Consider the following 21,242-nt stretch of genomic DNA (forward strand, 5'->3'; position numbering starts at 1 on the left):
TTTTGTCACAAATACCACAATTTTCTTAAATCTTGTGTCTAAAAGAAATGTTTCTAGTACAGATCTTTTGTAACAAATACCACAATTTTCTTAAATATCGTATCTAAAAGAAATGTTTCAGGTACATAGAAAATAGTAAAATGATAGTAGAACAACTAGACACACACAAATAGAAGAACCAAGCATCCATCCTCCCTATATATACTTCTATAAACCTACACTTGTTCCCATGTAAAGTTGCATACCTTTTCTTTCCATTCAATCCTCCTCTTCTCATTCTCCGCCAAGAATAAAAAAAATTAAATACATAGGAATATGACCATCCCTTGCATGATCAAGAACCAAACCTCCACCTCCCACAACAAAAAACACAAAAACAATTTAACCTTGGACGATCTAGTCTCTCCACATCAATCCCACATACCACCGCAGTTCATATGGCCGGACGACGAGAAGCCCTCGCCCAACCCACCGCAGCTCCACGCACCGGTGGTCGACATAGGCGGCTTCCTGGCCGGTGACTCTGCCGCTTCTGTGGAAGCGGCAGAGCTAATTGGCCAGGCATGCACGAAGCACGGCTTCTTCCTAGTGGTGAACCATGGTGTGGACGCGGGGCTCATCGCGGACGCCCACGGTTTCATGGGCGAGTTCTTCGAGCGGCCGTTTGAAGAGAAGATTAGGGCTGAGAGGAAGAGGGGTGAGCACTGTGGCTATGCGAGTAGCTTCATTGGGAGATTCTCTTCGAAGCTGCCATGGAAGGAGACTCTCTCGTTTGAGTATTCTTCTTCTCAAAAGGGCTCTTCGACTAGTGTTGAACACTACTTTCGCACCACTGTGGGTCAAGATTTTGCACACTTGGGGTATGGCAATCATGTTACTATTTGGTTTTACTTTTTCAACTACTTTAATTTTCTTCTATATTTCTATATTTATTATATGTGGCTTGTGACTTATTGACTTCATATCAAGATCATGAATTTGATGAAATTTGAAGAAAAAGAAAATGTAGAATTTAGAGGTTATGTTGGGCTAATGGTGACAATATGTTATAAAAAGTAGTACTCCTATTATATAGAAATAGAATAGTTGTATAGACAAAAGTCATCGGCTCTAATTTGATTTGACAATCTAATCAACTGTACAAGGTGGTCACAAATGAAATACCACCTCTACAATTAATAACTCCATCCCCCGACAATAAAGCACGAAAGAGAATAAAGTATGAAAAAATGACATATTCAACTATGTGCAGGAGTATTTATCAAGAGTATTGTCGTGCGATGAGCGCACTCTCGATGGGGATCATGGAACTCCTAGCCGTTAGCCTAGGCGTGCCGCGTGCTCACTTCAAGGAGTTCTTCAACGACAACGAATCAATAATGAGACTAAACTATTACCCGCCGTGTCAGAAGCCGGACCTAACCCTAGGAACGGGGCCGCACTGCGATCCGACTTCGCTGACCATCCTTCACCAAGACAACGTCGATGGGCTCCAAGTGTTTGTTGACGATGAATGGCGAGCCATCTCTCCCAACCCCAATGCCTTCGTGGTCAACATTGGTGACACATTCATGGTACTATATAAGTATAACAATCAAAATCAGATTATTATTTCTTTTGTGGAAATAAACTATATATATATATATTGATATAATTTCTTGTTATTGTTGTTATTAGGCACTATCAAATGGGAGATACAAGAGCTGTTTGCACAGGGCAGTGGTGAACAGCAAGTGTCCTAGGAAATCTCTTGCATTCTTTCTATGTCCGAAAATGGATAAGATTGTGAAGCCTCCATCTGAATTAGTGGACTCTGATAATCCAAGAGTATATCCAGATTTCACATGGCCAACCCTACTTGAATTCACTCAAAAACATTATAGGGCTGACATGAACACCCTCCAATCTTTCTCCAACTGGCTTCAGAATCAATATCAAAATAGTTAGTTGCAGTTGTTCAATTTGTTGCAAGATTGTGTACTTTCCTGAAATTGGTGTTTGGAAATATGGTAGGTGCTCTAGAAATCAAGCACACTGTGCAATAAATTATCTCTGCATTATCTATCATCTGGAGGAAATTTTGTAAGCTACAAGTATAATAAGTAATTTGTAGCAACATTTTGTTCATGACTTGGCAAGGAACAAAATATTTTGGACTCGAAGTTGTGTTGTGCTATACTTAACAGCCTGCTGATGTGGCGTCTGACTCAACATTTAACTAACTAACTAACTAACCTGATGACGTGGTGTCTGACTCAGCGTCCAATTACGGAAAGAAAAAACGCTTCAGAAAAGCGCTTCACTCAAAATTTAAACAATTACAATAGCGCAACTGTATCTAATTTCTATTTCTACCGATTTTTTGTTTGATTTCAAGAATTTTGTGCTTGATATATTTTTTCCTTCAATTTGTGCATAGCTCCATTTGGTAGGAGTTGCAATTTAGCTGATTGGATCGAGATGCCAATCTTCGACAGGCTCCCCATTTCAAAAGATGAATCGGTGATGTAAAATCGTGTCAATTGGGCGCTGGATTGAATTTTGTGTGATCATTTCATATGCGCAGGTAGCTTTCTTTGGCAAAAAAGTTTTAGTTCTTTAGAAAAGTGTGTTAATTTGGAAAAATCGGGGGAGAAATTGTTTGGTGGTTTGATAGCGCTCGCTTGATTGGGGGTTTGAATCAATGTGCTTTTTAAACTTCTTATTTGATTTCAAATTGTATGTTAATTCAATCTTTAGTGGGTGATGATTTATGACTTTCCGAGTTTGGGCGATATGCTGTTTCTAAATAAAATCTGGATTCTGTTATGGCTTTGGCATTTGGGACTCCACTGTCATCATATTTCCATGTTTCCTACTAGTACTATTCAATTGTAGTTTCTAGATTTAATTGAAGATATGTAATATTAGAAGCATTTACCCTTTAGTTTAGCATGTAAGATTTCACTTCTTCTTGTATCTAGCTAATCCTGCTAGAGAAGTGTATTAACCGTAGAAATGCTCTGCTTTCCCGTACTGTTGGCCCCATCGTTAATGTGTACTACTCCTATGTTGTTATAAGAGATGTTATTACTTTGCATCATAATGATGATATAAGAGGCGTAAATGGAAACTTCATTGATAATTTGGATGGATGCTTTTGCACATGTTGAGACAATAAACATGATCTTCATGTAATTGGACACACCTGTAGCTTTTTATTGTTCATGTTGTCTGATATCTATGTAACTTGACTTTGTAGTTCAGTTTAGGGAGAAGATTGCAACCTGATGACATATTGATGAAGCCTATAAAGGTAAAAGGTCCGCCCTAATGAATGTATGACCTCTTGATGTTTATTGCTAAAAAAAAGTACAGTAATCTCACCATTCGGATCAATGGTTGTGTTTAAAATTAAAAGTAAAGGTTATACAGATATGATATAAATGAAACAATTAGAAAATTCAGTTATCTCACATTAGCTATGAGCCTGCAGCTTAGAACAATATATTAGACGTCTCCTATTTTTGAATTTGACTTATTGATATTTGCTTCTCTTGCTCCTCAATGTTTCCAAACTCTTAACTTGCTTTCATTTATATATTTTCTGTATAACCATTAGTTTAGTTTTATACATGCTCATTGATCCAAATGGTTAGATTACTAAATTTTCTTTAGCAATAAACGTCAAGAGGTCATGCCTTCGTTACAATAGACCTTTCCCTTGATAGACATTATCAATTTCTTAGTCTTTCCTATTTTCTCTTGTTGTGTGCTGGCTACTGGCCCCAATTAGACAAATCTTGGATTGTTAAGATAGTGGAAGGCATGTGGGGAGAGGTGGGTAGTACGCTGATTTAATTGTCCTGACATGTGGGGAAATTCGGAGGATGAGTATCCATTTGTGCATTTTCTATCCTTTAAATTCCTCATTTCCTTTCTCTCCTTATACATAAACAAGAATTTCACCCTTTCTTATTTCTCATTTTCACTCCATTGAGAGAAAATATTGTCATTTTCTGTCAATGGAGTGAAAATGAGGGATAAGAGGGGCGTTACCCCTTTATGGCTTTTTTTTTTTATAGATAAGTAGGTTTTCTTCTCTCATTTTCCCATGATAAGTTTACAACCAAAGTGAACGAACCCCTAGTAGTTAAAACTATATGTTTCTTATGGTTTTATCTAGTGATGAGGAGCCAATTGCCTTCAAGAAGATGCATGGTTTTTCCTCAATCGATGGCTTTGTGGAGATAAACGAAAAATTGGCAGACATGTTAAAATTCGTGGCGAACGAGCCCTCTGTGGGGCTTTATTATATCCAGCACCACACTCAGAATGTAACTCCCAACGTTCTCGATCTCAAGAACAAAGTCTCTGAAAAATCACGCGAGACAGCTTTGCATACAGAAGATCTCGACGATTCCATGACAATGTTGAAGTCGATGAAGGAATGTGGTATTCCAGTTGCAGATGAAATGCTTAGAGATATAAGAAAATCCCTTTCCATCATATCGGCCAAGCAGCCAAAAAGAGGGCTAATGTATAGCTCCAACACCGGCTTTCTTGCAAGAACAAGCTCCTGGTCTCCAGCCTCGTGGGGTCGTATTCCGCAGCAGGATGGCAGCAGGAGCCCTGGTTACCTGTCCAGTGCTTTTAAGTCGGTGACACGACGAGCTCAGAGATTCAACCGGTCACAGTCGGGCTTTGATGAAGCATTTGAGTCCAAGAACAGGAAGCGTCCTTCGAATATTGGTCCTGCAGTCGCCACCACATCAGGTAGTAGGCCTTCTGGAATGGTAGCAGAGAAAGAGACTTTGGATTCACCGTCGTCGGATGAGAATGGCAGGGAACTGCAAGAAGAGTCGCAGCTGAGTAAGAGCCTGTCTCATCAGCATTTTCTGTCGTTGTATGAGAACTACGACGAGTTCAAGGCCGATCGGGAAGCGAAACTAGAAGAATGGTTGGGAGGGGCAGGTGGTGCTGAGGATCAAAGAAGGGGAAAGAATTTGGATAGATAAGGTTTAGTTTTAGTTAAGCAGGAGGAGTTGGTCCCATGACCACCATTTTTTAAAAATCGTGTTCTTGTTTTTCTTATGAGATTGAAACTTTGAGTTAATACTATAATGCACATTTTCTGGTTGATAAATAATTATGTGAATCTGATAATGTCTAGTTATTTAATTTCAGTCCTAAATTATATTGAGCACAATACTAACCAAATACTAAAATATACTCCTACCAATGTTGGAAATACTAGCTTTAGTGAAACATTTCTTATTGAATTTACATGCATTTCTCCCCCCTCTCTCCTTAAGATGATCAACATACTAGATCTTGGATCTGTTTATGAAGAAAAACATATCACCAAATGAATTATAGTAGAAATAGCTTAGATTAGTGACACAAAGCATATATAAGTTTAATCTCTGCAACAAATTGATATATGATGATATTAATATTTTGAGATTACGTTACCCTTATTTTTACTCAAAGGACCAAATATTGTAGATGTTGACTTTGATTTCCATTTATTATTGTAGTAGAATTTAGAAATTTTATTTTAGCAACAAAATTTGAAATAAAAAAACAAAAAAACAAAAATAGTACACGCTGGTACAACACCACAATGCATCGACGCGAGGTATAGACGTCTATACCCCTACTCTCGCAAATCGATTCAATCAACATTTTCCAGCTCACTCGTTTTCAGTAATCAAAATTATTGAAAAAACTCAGAATTAAATGTCCGAAATCATTTATTTGCAGAAATTAAATCAATTATCTGATTTTTTTCTTCAAGCCATAATTTGACAGATCCAGTAAACATGTTTTCCCTTCTATGATTGCGTGTGTGTGAGTGTATACACACACCGCCAAGTTGTATCTAACTTCTAATTCTCCCGATATTTGCTTAATTTCAACAATTTGGAATATGATATTCTGTTTCCTTCAATTTTGTGCATAATTCTGCTTTGTAGGAGTTGTAATTCAGCTGATTGGATTGAGATGTCAATCTTCGACGGGCTCCCCATTCCGAAAGACAAATCGGTGAGGTTTTTTTTTTTTTTTTTTTTTTTTTTTTTTTTTTCCGTGTGTACGTTTAGCTTATTTATGTGTGTTGAAGTATAGCGCAGCTGCCATTTCGTTAATGCTTTTCTTAGTGATGTAAAATTTGCATCAATTGAGCGCTGGATTGATTTTTTATGAACATTTCATATGCGCAGGTAGCCTTTTTCGGTCAAAATGCTTTTAGTTCTTTAGACAAGTGGATTAATTTGGAAAAAATGGTGGAAAATGTTTGGTAGTTTGATAGCGCTCTCTTGATTGAGGATTTTGATCAATGTGCTTTTTTTAGGTTCTAATTTTATTTCAAATGTTTGTTTTACTTTGATCTTTAGTGAGTCTTTGTAGTGGTGATTTATGATTTTCCGAGTTTGGACCATATACCGTCTCTAAATAAAAACTTGATTCTTTTATGGCTAAAGTAGTTGGGACCCCGCTGTTAATTTCCATGTTCAATGTTTCCCTGAACTACTGAGGGATATTTCCCATTTATATTGCAAAATCAGAACTCCATATGCTTTGTGTTGACACTACTATCCATTCCAGTCTTAGATAGCAGAATGACCCTACCCAAAATTCTAAGTTTGCTTGTCCCCTTTTTTCCCTAAGTTCCTACTCTTTGGAGTTTCTCTCTCTATGTTTTTGTCATTTTGGACATCTCGTGCTGTATTGATGAAGCATCAGCTTTACAAAATTAAGTTTGGGTTGCTGAAAGTCATGTTTATTATTGTGCCGTGGTATTCACAGTTTTTAAAGGAAGAACTTTCGAGAATAGATGAAAGTTGGGCAGCAGCGCGCTTTGATTCGTTACCTCATGTTGTGCACATTTTAACATCCAAAGATGGTGAAGGGGAAGTGAAGGTCTTAAAGGAGCAAAGTGATATCATTGAAGAAGTTGTTGATGAAGTTGTTCATGCATATCATGGCGGCTTCAACAAAGCAATTCAAAATTATTCCCAGGTTTGTCTACAGTTATTATTTCGGGTTTCATTCCTGCCTATTACTTTCCATCTACGTTTTTAATAGCTTGGTAGAGCTTGTTTTATGCACTTTCCATCTATATTTTTTATTTTTTATTTGATTTTATTTTGTTAACTAATTAATTAATTATTTACTTTTTGGTGGCATGTTATGGGGTAATCTTGCTAACTTGATTTTCATTTATACTTCTTTTATGGATGCATAAATACCTTAATAGGCCAAAAAAGGTCAGAGAGAATATTGTGAAATAGGATCTATGAAGCAATCTTTGAGTGTCGTATAGTGTAAGGAAGCTTAGATCATATAGCCTATTTGTGTATACGATGATGTTCTTTTTATGTTGTAAGTATTACTTCTGTTGACTTAAAGTATGTAAAACTGTATGATCTTTTTTCTTGTTCTTAATCCCCACCTGAAATAAAAAAAAAAAAAGAAAAAAAGAAAAAGTGTATGAAAAGCTGTAGGACATATTGCTATAAGGGATCTTTTACAAGATCAGTTTGATTTACTCTTATTCCATTACAAAAGGAGTATCAAAATTTCATGCAAAAGAAATTTATGTAAGAAATGCAGTCTGCTTTTATGGAACTTAATGTAGCTGCTAACACTATCGAATTTGAGGCGCTGCATCCTTCTTTCTGTCTTTCTCTCTTTTGTCTTCTCTCTTCGGTGGCATTACTGCCCATGGTTAGCCATATACTAGTTTTATAGGTATGCCTAAAGTTTATAATGTAAATATCTACGTCCTTCAGATTTTGCGGTTGTTCAGTGAATCTGCTGAAAGCCTTGGGGAGTTGAAGGTTGATTTAGCCCAGGCAAAGAAACTTCTTGGCGCCCATAATAAACAATTGCATCAGTTGTGGTACCGGTCAGTTACTTTGCGACACATAATCTCGTTATTAGATCAAGTTGAAGGCATAGCCAAGGTCAGTCTGTTCCGTTGAAAGATCTTGTTTCATTCAGAAACACAAAAGATTTTCTTTTTTCAATATGTTTTTTCATGTTATAATTTTGTCATGGATTTTTATAAATATTGCCAGTAGCTTTCTATGTTAGTTATATTTTTTTTTTCTGCATTCAAGCAACACATATAACTCAGTCATTTGTGCTTTTAATGTTATTTCTGCAAACATATAGGTCCCAGCTCGTATTGAAAAGCTTATTGCTGAAAAGCAGTTTTATGCGGCAGTACAGTTACATGTCCAGTCAAGTTTAATGCTTGAGAGAGAGGGCCTCCAAGCGGTTGGTTTTTTGTTCTATTTTTTATGCAACTTTTGTTAGTTTCTTTTTGAGTTTTTTTCTCCCATGAGTATTCTGCTTGAACTCAACAATCATCCCAAGAAATCATACTTCCTCTGTCCCACAAGAATATGCACTCTTTCCTTTTTAGTCCGTCCACAAGAATGTTATGCACTTCTACATTTGGAAATTCTTTTCTCTCTAATGAGGTGAGACCCATTCTCCACTTGCAATATTTTAATTACTTTTTTTTTCTACTTCTCTCTTACTTTACCAATTGTGCATTAAACCTCGTGCCCAACCAAAAGTGCATATTCTTGTGGGACGGATGGAGTAATGAATTTGAAAGAAATTGTGTTGAGAAGTAATTATTCGATATGGATCTTGTCAAGTTGATACATCCTACCCCATTATAACAGGCTTACTGAAGTAATCCTACTTGTTATTTGTTGAGCCTTTTATTGTTTGATATTGGTTTATACTCCACCCGTCCTAAAAAAATAGACAAACTTGTAAATGACATGGGTTTTAATGTGTAATTAGTAAAGTAAGAGAGAGATGAGAAAAAGTAAAGAGAAAGAGCGAAAATGTAGTAAAAGTAGTGTTAGTGGATTGTGGGGTCCACATTATTAGTGGTGTGTTTAAAAACTTTCTATATTTAGACTTGGTCTAATTATAAGGGACGGCCCAAAATGGTAAAACTAGTCTATTTTTTGAGGATGGAGGGAGTATAAGATTTCGTGTATTCATGGTTCCTTTTTCTATCCTGTATCTGATTTAGATTTGTAGCTTATGACTTATTATTTATGCTAAACATTTACATTTCTGGATAAAAAATGTGAGTTTGTTAAATAATTTTTATTTTGCTTAGTTTGGTCCAAATCCAATTTTCGCAGTCACTAGTATCTATTACAGACCATTCATCCTTCAAATATATATTCTGTTTAAGCTAAGTAATGGAAACAGATGAGCCTTTACCAGTTGATTAATTTGTCCTAACTTTTTTTAACCAGATACATCCTCACACCTTTTTCACACATTACTTCAGGTCCCCAGAAGTTGACAGTTCTGTTTCAATTTAGGCCCAAAAAGCTTATTTTCTCCTAACTGTTTTGTTAACAAGTACAATTTTACTCCCTCCATACCATTCAAGATGGCCACATTCTTCTTGAATGGCAAGGGATTTTAGGTGGAGTAATTGAGTGTGATAAAAGTAGAGTGAAAAAGGTGATTTTTAATAAAGAGAGAGGGTAGACAAATTTATTTCCATATATAGAAAGTGGACATCTTGAGTGGGACAAACTAAAAAGGAAAGATGAACATCTTGAATGTGACAGAGGGAGTATTATTTTTTTGGCGAACACCACAATTTGTTCTCCAGTTCCAAAATTTCAACTTCTGGTTCAAGTTGAAAGCAATAGGCAGTATCTCTAATCAGGCAGTCTCTGATAGCTGATGATCTACTTGGGTTAGGTGGGTGCTCTTCAAGATGTACGGTCAGAGTTGACAAAACTGCGGGGAGCCTTTTTCTATAAAGTTTTGGAAGACCTACATTCTCATCTCTACAATAAGGGTGAATACAGGTAATTCTCAATCTTCTTCATAGATTACAAACCTCTAGACATGCAAAGTCTTTCTTGTGCTTGGTTTACTTACTATGCTAATATGCTTGCAAAAGTTAAGAGTGGTAGCTGATGAAATATTGCATCACATGTTTAAGGAGCCTTTCCTCTGAGAACCTATCACTTAAGCCTTTGAAGCATATCATATATGATGCGTGGCCAGAATCGTTTTGAGGATTGTGGTTCTGGTTAACTTTATGTGCTTCACAACTTGAGGGAGTTTGCATTTTATTTTGTTGCATTTTTTCGTTTTGCTTCTGAACCTGGAATGCAAGCTTTGTTTTAAAAAGTTTACTTTTCTTTTTGGTATATGGTTGGGTTATCTTATTTTTAATTCCACCTTTCCTTGTGGCAGCTCAGATGTCTCAAGTATGCTTGAAAGTGATGATGCAATTCCAACTGCTACAGCTGTGACGTCCTCCATGAATTATTCACACTCTCTCTCGCGAAGAACCAGGAAAGGAGATGGTGATGGAGTGTATAGGCCCAGTTCAGTTGATGGGGGGTGAGATGTCTTATTTCTATTACATTATTTAGTTTGTGCCCTGGAATTCAGTTTGATTTCTCTTTCAAATTGGATGAAGTGGTAAAATAATTCTCTTTTCAAATGAATCAAATTTAGTTTTTTTTTTTGGTAAGAAATGAGCTTTTTTAGATACTAGTACTAAATTTGCATGTTGCATCAAGTTAGAATTTTTCTTCTGATAATAAAAAAATTTATCAGCTAAGGCGATGTGAGTCCTAATCCCCTTAGGAGTTAAAATTTTATATTCGTTCATTTCTCTCATTGATTGATTTTCTGTGCTTGTTGACTTTATGTTCTTGTTCATCATTCTCAGTTGTCACATAAAATCAATGAAGAAGCACATAACAGATTATTTGCGTACATTAGATTTCACTAGATGAGTATTCATCGAGCAGGAACCATACAATCCTCTTTCTTGCCTTGATGAAGTTCCAAACTAAAAAGTTTATGTGTAAGATGTCATTGGATGTTTGTAAGACTCACTCTTTTCTCTGTGTTCAATGCCATACCTCCAATTCCTATTGGACGATGCATCTTTTTATTACTATATCCAAGTAATTCTAGTTTGTGATTCTGAATTGAATTTGCAGAAGTCATATATCATAATTTATTCAATAATTAGACCTTCTGAGCTTTTTGTCTCTTTCTTTCTGCGTGTTAGTTCATCATTTGATGGCCACAATGAGGATGGCACCTTGGATATGCATGATGATGCTGCACCTAATGGGTATACTCCTACAATGAAGGCTAACGGTGGTGATGCAAGAATGTTCTCTCGTCATATTCCAGTGTGGCTATCAGATTCTACTCCTGATGAATTTGTCGTATGCTTCTACTCATACAGTTGAATTGTTCTTGAACTTAATTTGATTCTTTGCACCTATAAGCTCAATTGCATATGGCATTTGATGCAGGAAGCGATGCGAAAGAGTGATGCTCCTGAGCATGTGAAATATTTGCAGACTATGGTTGAGTGTCTTTCCATGCTTGGAAAAGTTTCCGCAGCTGGTGCTATTATATGGTATGCTATCAAGTTTGGCTCCCATAGGATTGGATATACTCTTGTCTTAATAGACTTGAAACTTCAGGCTTCAGCATAGTTCTGGATGTTATTCAGGGTACTGTAGTAAACAGTCAAAATTTACACATATTTTCTCCAGAAGAAAATAAGAAGTTTTATATGCAACCTTCTCCCTGTATGTGGGAGTTCATGCCCTTCTACTATGCTAATTATTCATGATGCAGTTACACTTTTGAGACATGACCTGCAAAAGGAAGCAGTAGCTTAAGATAGATTTTTATCAATATGAATCAATGTAATATATTACTCCCTCCGTTCCATAGGAACGGAGGCGTTTCTTTTCGGCACGGTGATTAAGAAAAATTGTGTTAGGTGAGTTAAGTAAAGGGAGAGTGAAGTGGAAAATGAAAAAGGTAGAGAGATGAAGAGAGAAAAAAGTAAGAGAGAGTAAAGTAGGTGTGGAAAAATATGTTGACTTTTACTAAAAAGGGAAATAACTCTATTACTATGGAACGTACCAAAATGGCAAAATGACTCTATTACTATGGAACGGAGGGAGTACTAGTGTACTACTCAGTATCAATCATTTTCATATCCAAAAGGATTACTAAGTATCAATCATTCTCATATCAATTTCACTTTTTGTTTGAGCAGTACTCTTTGTCAGCTTTACTTATTTTCTGCTCTATTCTCATGTTTCCATGGTCATAGCCAACGGTTACGTTCTACAATCCATGATATCATTACTGCCAAGATCAAAGCACAGGCAGGACGTGCCAGTGGGCCAAGGCCTGGTCTCGGCCACACTGCCTTGCCTACAGTCGTAGGTCTACACTATCTAAAGGACCAGCTGGAACACCACTTAGCAAAACACAAACGTCAAAATGGGGTATCACCAACTGGAGCTTTAGCTGTGAGCCCTGTCTCTCATGTAATGTCTCCTTCTGGAACAGCCCAAATTTCAGCAAGGGACCTACTTGATTCTGTACTGGACACAGTTGTTCGGATATTCGGTATGTTATTGCTATAAATTTTTTTTGAAAATTATATAAATTCTGCACTCTGTTATCTCCATATTCTTGATAGTGGAAGAATTATTCAGAAAATCATGTTATTGTTGGAGAGTTGCTCGAGTCAAAATCTTCACAGCAACTTAATATGAACACACCAAAGACAATGACTGCTGATGTCAGTTGGAGTAATGACTCTGATGCTTCTAATGATACTGGCGGCTTCAGTATTGGTTTTTCCTTGAATGTTCTACAGGTCGCTTAATGGTCCCTTTTTGCATTTCAATCTCACACTATTCAAAAAGTTGTGATGTTTTCATTAATATATTCTCATATAATTGTAGAGTGAGTGCCAGCAACTTATATGTGAGATCCTACGAGCAACCCCTGAAGCTACATCTGCAGATGCTGCTGTGCAAACAGCTAGACTTGCCAGCAAAAACCCTTCTAAAGACAAGAGGCAAGGACATGCCATGTTCCTTCATTTCTGTGCATCTTACATATTGCTCATGTGCTTAGTATCATTTTTCCTGTCCTTGTACTTTTGGTTTCATGTCAACTACATTCTCTACGTGATTTACGCTGATGCTTTGGTGTTATTTTCTTTGTTTCCACAATGCGCTCATTTTCATCTCCCGATAATGTGCATATATTTTGCATCTGATGCTGTGACTGATTTGGATGGTGATGTTGGAATTCTGCTTTTACCATATATATTCCCAGCTGCTGGCACGAAAAGTTTGGTGACGTTGATTAGTGTTGTGAAGGGTTATGGATGAAGGATATTGGTATCTGATAATGAACTTAGAATGGCTCTTCCGCAGATTCTATTTGACAATTAAATGTACTTTGGTTGGGAAGACATTATCACACTGGAACTGGAATGATAGCCTTCCATGCATCATTAAGATGATATACATCAGCCATTGATAACTATTTGAATTCATCATACATTCAAACTCTGATTAACTGTCTATAACATAAGGTAATCGCCCCATCTTCTGCCAATTTGTTTACAGGGATGGATCAGATGATGGACTTACTTTTGCATTCCGGTTCACTGATGCTAGTACCTCCGCTGCTAACCAGGGTAAGAGGAATATGTTCTGATGCAGTTGTTTCTATTTTGACTTTTTTCATGCATGCCACTCAAGACTTTTTTTATCATACCTCACCCCTGGTAGCAGAAAGTGGTGCTTTATTGATTACCCATAGGATGTCAGATTTGGCATAACCTTTTGATGGCTTGATAAGATGAAATATCAGTTGGAAGTTTATCATGATCTGCATATAAAGTAGTAATATAAATACATGTTCTCTCATTAACAATATTAATCATTTTGTCGAAGAAAATAAAGTAACCAGCAGTGAATCTTCCTAAAGAACCTAGTTTTATATGAACTCTTTTTCCTCCTGATTTAAATATTGTGTTGTTGGATCATTATCAGTTTCTGAAATTTATCCCCAGACCTCCAAAAGAAAGGGGTTAGTTGCATTTTGAATCACCATGTTTTCCCAAATTTGCTGATTCAACACAGTTTTTTAAAATTGCAATGTTAACAAGTAACAACGCACATTATTGCCTGTAATTTTAGGCCTTGGGCATGATTGCAGTGGCTGGTTGTTGACTTATTTATATTAAATGACATCTGTCTTGGGGCCTTTGATCCTTGCAATTATTTATGCTTGATTATATTTCCAAGGATGGAGAAGACCAAATGTCGTGCAAGAAGGTTATGGGACTGGAGCCGTGCTACCAGAGCAAGGGATATACTTAGCAGCATCAGTATACAGGCCAGTAGTTCAGGTATGGGTAGAGTGCAGCCAAAGGAAAAAGTAAATTGAATGCTCGTCTGTTCTCTAGGGTCTCATGGCTAAAATGCATTATTTAATTTTCTTTTTCTGCAGTTCACAGACAAAGTTACATCAATGCTTCCTCAAAAGTTCTCCCAACTTGGGTGAGCTCATTCAACTCCAATTTCTAAACCGACAGCGTATGGCATACAGTAATGTATATAATTGCTTAAAATAATTTGAACTTAGAAATGACCCCTTGACATGTATAAGCCTCAAATATACTCTTGATACCTTCCAGATTTCATTGACATGCCGTTGATCAGCTCGTATGAACTTATTTATAAGATGAAGTGAAATTATAAAAAATCTGAGGAGATGTTGTATTGAGTAAAAATCAGGGATTTTCTGTATTTGTTGGCAGACCTTGGAGGTCTTAGATTTTCTGTTCCCACAAAAACAGTTATGTTTGTCAGGAGATCTTTGATATCTCTACCTATCGGTTTGCTTAGCGAACCATTCTTTGGTACTTACGATTGAGATTATCATGGGATAGCTGCTAGTCGTTGAGCAAACTGATATATACAATTAGTCACAATATGATTATGGCTTTTTTAGGGGAATGATTAGGACATGGTGATGTAGTTGAATGAAAATCATGAGAAGAAAGTCTAGTTCTGGACTCCCAAAAAGTAACAGCTTCAAGGTGGCATTCCTCCCACAAGAAAGATAAAGTACAACATAACTGGTGATACTTTCATTTGTACATAAGTGGAATGACTTATGATTTAGTACTTTAGCTTTTCATCTGAAACAGCATAGGTTGATCGGAATAACACAGTTTCTTCTTCTTGATATTCAGTTGAGACACCGCTCTTATAAAAATGATGAGATTTCTTGAAATTTTATTTCCCACCATTGGTTTGTCCTCTTCTAAGAAACATTTTTCCCATCAATTGTTTCCTGTAACCTTTTCCTTTATTGAATTCCACTATCTATGTCATATATGATTCAGCACAAGTGAATTTTTTGGAAAGGTGTTTGTCTTTTCTGTTTCTGATCCTATTATTTTTATCCGTCTTTTCCTAATGCATCTTCGTGTTGACCATTTATCCACCGGTCAATGAAATTCTGCAGAAATGATGGATTGCTTGCCTTCACAGAGAACTTTGTGAAGGATCACTTTTTGCCAACTATGTTTGTGGATTATCGGAAAAGCGTACAGCAAGCCATATCAAGCAAGTCTAAGAACTATTGTTTTTTTCCTGGTTATTGATGAATGTGCTTAGTTTCATTATTTCCATACACCTTATGCTCATTTGTGTATTATGGATTGATGTGAATCGAGTTCCAGTATGATTTTATCCGTGTAGTAATATAATAGATCCAATATGCATTGTCTGTTAGTGGCTGCCTGCTAAGTGGCTGCATATGACTCTAGGGATTGTTCGACTCTAACTGAACAGCATTCAAGCTGTGGTAATGCAGCCTCACATTTTTTTAAAAAGTGAATAAGGATATGATAATATCTACGAAATTGGGTGTTGGATCTTCTTCCTGTTTGACTTGGTTTAAATATTTATTCTGGTGCATTTGCTATTTTTGCTAATCATGTACTGATAATTTCATTAGCATACCTTAAATTTACTAATTTTGGATTCCCTCTTGTATACAGGTCCAGCTGCATTCCGGCCACGAGCTAATGCAGCTGTGTCGTACACTCCATCAATTGGAAAGGGACGACCTGTTTTACAAGGATTGCTAGCTATAGATTGCTTAGCGAAAGAGGTATTCCTCACGTCGTCGTCCATAATTTAAGAAGAAAAATAAGTGATTATTTATGCTCAACCTTTACATGATTGATTTAGGTGCTTATGTGGGCTCAAGCTATGCCAAAGTTTGCTGGTGAGTTAATCAACTATGTGCAGACATTCTTGGAAAGAACCTATGAAAGATGCCGGACATTGTATATGGAGGTATGGCTTTCTGCAACTTTATCACACTTGAATTGTATGCTTCGTGAATCTGGGAGCCAATACTAGAAGAACTTGGATTATTCCTTAATACAAATTTAGGTCTAAAGTCCAAAACTGGTCATGTACATTTGCCCAAATTAACTGTTTTCCTACACAATAAATGTGATAGCTTTTGGTCCTAAACAATATGATGTGGTCCATATTTAACTTACTGTCAAAAATTGACAGTCAACATCGTTTTTACCGGAGTAGTAGGTTAAATTATGTTGTAATTAATATTTTAACATAATTAAATTTACTGTTCTCTCTTTTTTGTTCTGTTCTTTAGAGGATTGGAAAAGTTGTACTCTTTTTTTTCTCCTGCGATGTGCATATCAAACTCCCTTGTTTCTCTCTCCCACCAAGAATTCTTGCTCACCCATTAAATCTTTCTTCAATGGGTTACTCTTAAAATCCAATCTTGATATAGAAACTACGAGCCCCATATCAGTTCTCGACTCCAAAAACTCCCCCAATTTCCTAACCCATTAACCTGCGACACACATCTCCCGCCGCCATCACGACTTTGCCACAGCCAACAAATCCATCGGGTTTTCCCTAATCGACATGATTGCTGACAATTCGAGCGAAGATGATTGCAGATTCTCGAAGCCGATTAATCGGCTGGCACTTTTCATATCGGTGCTGAAAGCCCAGATTCCTGAGGTTAGCAGCTCAATTTCGGCGGCACATGATCCAATCGCTGGACGATTTCCGGATCAAGACACAAAACTCGCTGTTTGTCGAGCCCCTTAGTTATTTAAAAGATGAGATTGAAAGATGTTATATTAACCTTTTCCTGGAAATTCTATATTTACCATTTGAAGTTCTATGACTTAGGAACGTCTTAATGATGGAAACTGGAAGGATATATTGGCATGATGTAGGTTTGTCAGAAAAGGGTTAACCTATAGTACTATGGAGGTTCATACTTCATGTTTGATCTTCTACAGGGTACAGCTCCTATTTGTTTTCACTTTAAAATACTAACCTCTTATTTGGTTGAAATATCAGGCCGTTCTTGAGAAGCAAAGTTACATGCTTATTGGGAGACATGACGTAGACAATCTCTTGCGACTTGATCCGGCAAGTGCATACTTGCCAAATTCAATAGATGATGGAACCTTAGAAACCAATAATTTGGATGCTGAATCAAATGGAGTAGAAATGGAACTAAGTGATATACTACTGAATCTGAGACCTATCAAGCAGGTATTCATGCCCTTATTGATATTGTGATGTATATGTAGATAGAAGCCATTTTGACTCACAGCAAATCTTGGTGTTTGTACCTTATTTTCCATTTGGTTAATTTCTGCAGGAAAACCTAATACGCGAGGATAACAAACTTATCTTATTAGCTTCATTGAGTGATTCATTGGAATATGTCGCAGATTCAATTGAGAGGTAACTTTTTATATTTATTTCACTTGCGAGTTAACTATCAGATTTGTGATCCATTTGTTATTTGTTTCTCACTGTACATGTGCTTATACTTGCTTCATGTTCCATTGAATCATGGTCGATTTGGTTGATTCTTTTAGCTATCTTCGGTTAACTTATCACATCATGACGGAATCTTTGCTCAAGAAAGAGGCTGGAATGCCTTTTTTAGTTATGCATTTATGTATGTCATTTGTGTATATTGTTAGTTTTAACAAAACAAGACCTTCAAAATTTTAGTCATTGAAAAGATGTGTTTTTAACTAGATTTTTCTGGATTGTCAGTTAACATAACATGTCTGGATAAATGGTACCCGTGGTTACTGTTATTTTAATATATGTTCCTAAAATATTTTAGAATGCTAAATGCACTTTCTGCATTGCGGTCCATGACCTAGTTTTCCATCGTAAAAAATTCTGGAATGTTTAGAAAGTATATGCAAAAGTGAAATGTGTCGGGAGAAACTGGGATGGATGGAATTAGCTTCCTGTGGATACTTCTGTATCTTTCTTTTTTATCATTTATTATTCTTCTCATATAGGCTAGGGAAATCATCTTCAAAAGCTTATAATCAAGTGGTAGAAAATGAACCCCATCATGCTAGAACAAGCAGTTTACCTCCAAAAAATCTTGAATCATTTGCTGAAGACTATAGGAAACTGGCTATTGATTGCCTTAAAGTTCTTCGAATAGAGATGCAGTTGGAGACAATTTTTCATTTGCAGGTACGTGACATTTCTGTTCCCTTACCAAAAAAGTTGATAAGGTGATGTATTTTTATAGTCCTTCATGAGGAAACTGTTCTTACAAAATACTCCCTCCGTCCCACAATAATTGTCACTCTTTTCCATTTTGGTCCGTCCCACAATAATTGTCACACTTTATTTTTACCACAAATGGTAAGTAGGTCCCACATTCCACTAACTCACTTCACTCACATTTTATTATAAAACCAATATAAAAAAGTGGGTCCCACATTCCACTAACTTTTCCAACCAACTTTTCTTTACATTTCTTAGAACCCGTGCCCACAATAAGAGTGACAGTTATTGTGGGACGGAGGGAGTAACTCTTTCTGCAAAATGTGAACCGATATAGGAAATGACAAAGAGGGAGTATTTGGATGACCAAGATGCAGAGGAGCCAGATGATTTTGTTATATCATTAACTTCCCAGGTGAGATCTCATCTTTAAGACACTAGGTTAAATATTGTTTCAAACATGCCATATCCAGTATGCAACTATGCATACCTAGAAACTTGGCAGTTTTGCTTCCTTATTTGTTGTCTATTCATAGGGAAATCATTGGTTTGGACTAACCTAGTGTTCCATTTCTTCATGTTCATCTCATTCGCCCTGCAGTTTCAATAACTGTAGAGAACATATATTTCTCTTATACATCATCCTCTTGTAAAGAAAGAATATAGTATAACTAAAGTCGCATAATTCCATACCTAAGCTATTTTGAGTTAATTGGCTTGTGTAACTTTCCTGGATTTTCGACAAGGTTGAGGTAGTAGCATTTATTATATATTTATGTCAAAAGAGTTGACCTTTTCTATAAATATTTTTTGGGACGGAGTTCTTTTATGGGGATTCTCTTGTCTTAGACATTGCACTATCTTCAGATGAGTTAGTGTATTGTTTTCAATATTTAGTTGCCGATGTCTGTGAGATATCCTTATTGGTCAATCACCGGAATGTTCAAGGACCTGCTTAAGATGAGCGGAGTTTGTTTATAAATTTAGACCTGTATAAATGTTCTGCTACCCTACCACCCAATCATAAAGTATCTTATTATGGACTTTAGCATACTATATTTTTCATCTGCCTAAGGAAAAAAAACACTACTAAGTTTATGGCCTTGTTCTTGATCATCATGTTTCAGATTATAATCTTAAAGGGATAGTCGTCAAAAGGAACTGGGTTACCTAACACTTGCTTTTGTATCTTTTCTTTTTTATCTTTTGTCACTTGATCTGTACATGGTTTGGGCTTCTGTTCATAAAAACTGTGAAATAAAACAGGCCTATTTGTCATGTGGCCTAATCTTGAAAAATAACCGTACACATATTGAAGTTTTAATTTATGCAACCCAGATAACACGTCGAGACGAGGAAATGACACCATTTGTTGCGGATGTGAAACGGAATTACATATTTGGTGGGATATGCCCTATTGCTGCCAATTGGTCTATAAAGGTTTGCTCATTATTAAAATTTGTACTGAGTATTGAAAAATTGCACAGAAAAAGACTGATCGTAATTATGCTTATGAGAAAAATCAATATTCCCACTTAGGCTTTGGCTGAGATGAAGTCTATCAACCTCTTTGGCGTTCAACAGATTTGCCGTAACTCAATTGCATTGGAACAGGTCAGTGTCTTCACTCTTCCTCTCTCTATTCCTCGTGCTCTTCCATTCGCTTCTAGGATCTCGTAAAAAAATGCTTCAGATGATTCTGAACTTGTAAGTCTCATAGTCTAGAATGTTAACAAGTCCTCAAGCAATGGGAAACAAAATTTCAATGTTAATCTGTCACTTGAATAGCTGTAATAGATTTTCAATAACAAATATCAATGTCATAGTAAAGTGATATGCCTCAAGCTAGCATGCTTGTTTTGCCTTTTCACTTTCTATATTTTTGTGGTGGTTGGAGGCGGTGGTGTGGGGTTAATGGAAGAGAGATTATATTCGGTTCCAAGCACAGTACTTGGGTTAACATGAAAGGACAACTGATAATTTTTCTGAGCTTCATCAGGCTTTGGCTGCTGTCTCTTCAATTGATAGTGAAGTTGTGCAAATGAGATTAGATCGTGTTCGGACATACTACGAATTACTAAACATGCCCTTTGAGGTAAACTATCTGAAACCACTGCTTGCAATTTCTACCTTATATCTGTATCTACCTTCTTGACCCCAAACAATCATGTTTAGCCGACTATTTGTATTGTGTTTTCTTTAGGCATTGCTTGCATTTATTCAAGAGCACGTCGACCTTTTCTCAGCTGCAGAGTGAGTTATCTTTACAAGTTCGAAATTCATAGATCTCCAATTCTACTATCCATCATTTGTAACCAAACTTTTTGGCTGGCAGGTACATGAATCTTCTGAAAGTCTTTGTCCCGGGCAGGGAAATTCCCGAGGACGCTCATGATCGTCTAGCAGAGATTTTGCCTAGTTGAAAATTTGATTGCAAAATTTGTACACTGTTCTCACCTTGAGCAAGGAACTCGTAAAGTTTGTGGTTGCAGATGAAACTGATGCGAAGGAATATGGAGGGTCCCGACCTTTCTTTATCTGCATTGCTGGTTTCAAAAATTTCCAGCATGAATCAATATTTGCAAGCTCACATCTGCAGTTTTAGTATATATATTGGCAATTTTACGTATATTTTGTGAGTGATTCTTTCAGACAGACAAACATGAAATGATTTCTAGTCTTTGTTTCTTCTTATGTACATTCAATTTTGTATCATCGGATTTGTTTGGCAGCAAAGCAGATTTTATCTGAGTATATATGGAGTTAGCCCTGCTTATTTGTATCTAA

General features: G+C 36.6%; 3 protein-coding genes across 6 annotated transcripts; all 3 read left to right on the top strand.

The window, feature by feature from the left end:
- The first annotated feature begins 221 nt into the window (after positions 1–221).
- LOC125215301 (gibberellin 20 oxidase 1-D-like) lies at positions 222–2,178 on the top strand. Its single transcript, XM_048116676.2, has 3 exons — positions 222–860; positions 1,253–1,574; positions 1,678–2,178. The coding sequence occupies exons 1-3, from the start codon at positions 316–318 to the stop codon at positions 1,945–1,947; spliced, it is 1,137 nt and encodes a 378-aa protein (XP_047972633.1). The 5' UTR covers positions 222–315; the 3' UTR covers positions 1,948–2,178.
- A 64-nt stretch (positions 2,179–2,242) lies between these two features.
- On the top strand, positions 2,243–5,137 carry LOC125212269 (uncharacterized). 3 transcript variants are annotated; one of them, XM_048112382.2, is made up of 3 exons: positions 2,243–2,566; positions 3,242–3,295; positions 4,166–5,137. In XM_048112382.2, the coding sequence occupies exon 3, from the start codon at positions 4,194–4,196 to the stop codon at positions 4,995–4,997; it is 804 nt and encodes a 267-aa protein (XP_047968339.1). In that variant the 5' UTR covers positions 2,243–2,566; positions 3,242–3,295; positions 4,166–4,193; the 3' UTR covers positions 4,998–5,137. The 3 variants fall into 3 exon arrangements, with proteins under 3 accessions (XP_047968339.1, XP_047968340.1, XP_047968338.1); XM_048112383.2 differs by having other exon boundaries at positions 3,247–3,295; XM_048112381.2 differs by lacking the exon at positions 3,242–3,295.
- Positions 5,138–5,652: 515 nt separating this feature from the next.
- Positions 5,653–21,237, top strand: LOC125210974 (exocyst complex component SEC8-like). Of its 2 annotated transcripts, none has more exons than XM_048110637.2 (27): positions 5,653–5,798; positions 5,958–6,027; positions 6,790–7,002; positions 7,776–7,949; positions 8,161–8,265; positions 9,736–9,845; positions 10,240–10,389; positions 11,072–11,234; positions 11,325–11,431; positions 12,143–12,444; positions 12,534–12,697; positions 12,786–12,901; positions 13,461–13,531; positions 14,145–14,248; positions 14,350–14,399; positions 15,373–15,473; positions 15,911–16,023; positions 16,104–16,211; positions 17,265–17,462; positions 17,572–17,657; positions 18,236–18,419; positions 18,793–18,870; positions 19,794–19,895; positions 19,995–20,069; positions 20,455–20,550; positions 20,659–20,708; positions 20,791–21,237. In XM_048110637.2, exons 2-27 carry the CDS (start codon positions 5,986–5,988, stop codon positions 20,876–20,878), a joined length of 3,150 nt encoding a protein of 1,049 aa, XP_047966594.2. In that variant the 5' UTR covers positions 5,653–5,798; positions 5,958–5,985; the 3' UTR covers positions 20,879–21,237. The 2 variants fall into 2 exon arrangements, with proteins under 2 accessions (XP_047966594.2, XP_047966593.2); XM_048110636.2 differs by having other exon boundaries at positions 5,658–5,832.
- Positions 21,238–21,242: the final 5 nt, after the last annotated feature.

The sequence above is a fragment of the Salvia hispanica genome, chromosome 3, assembly GCF_029641045.1.
Source record: "Salvia hispanica isolate PSC_SH4W2 chromosome 3, Shi_PSC_v1, whole genome shotgun sequence".
Classification (NCBI taxonomy): Eukaryota; Viridiplantae; Streptophyta; class Magnoliopsida; order Lamiales; family Lamiaceae; genus Salvia; species Salvia hispanica.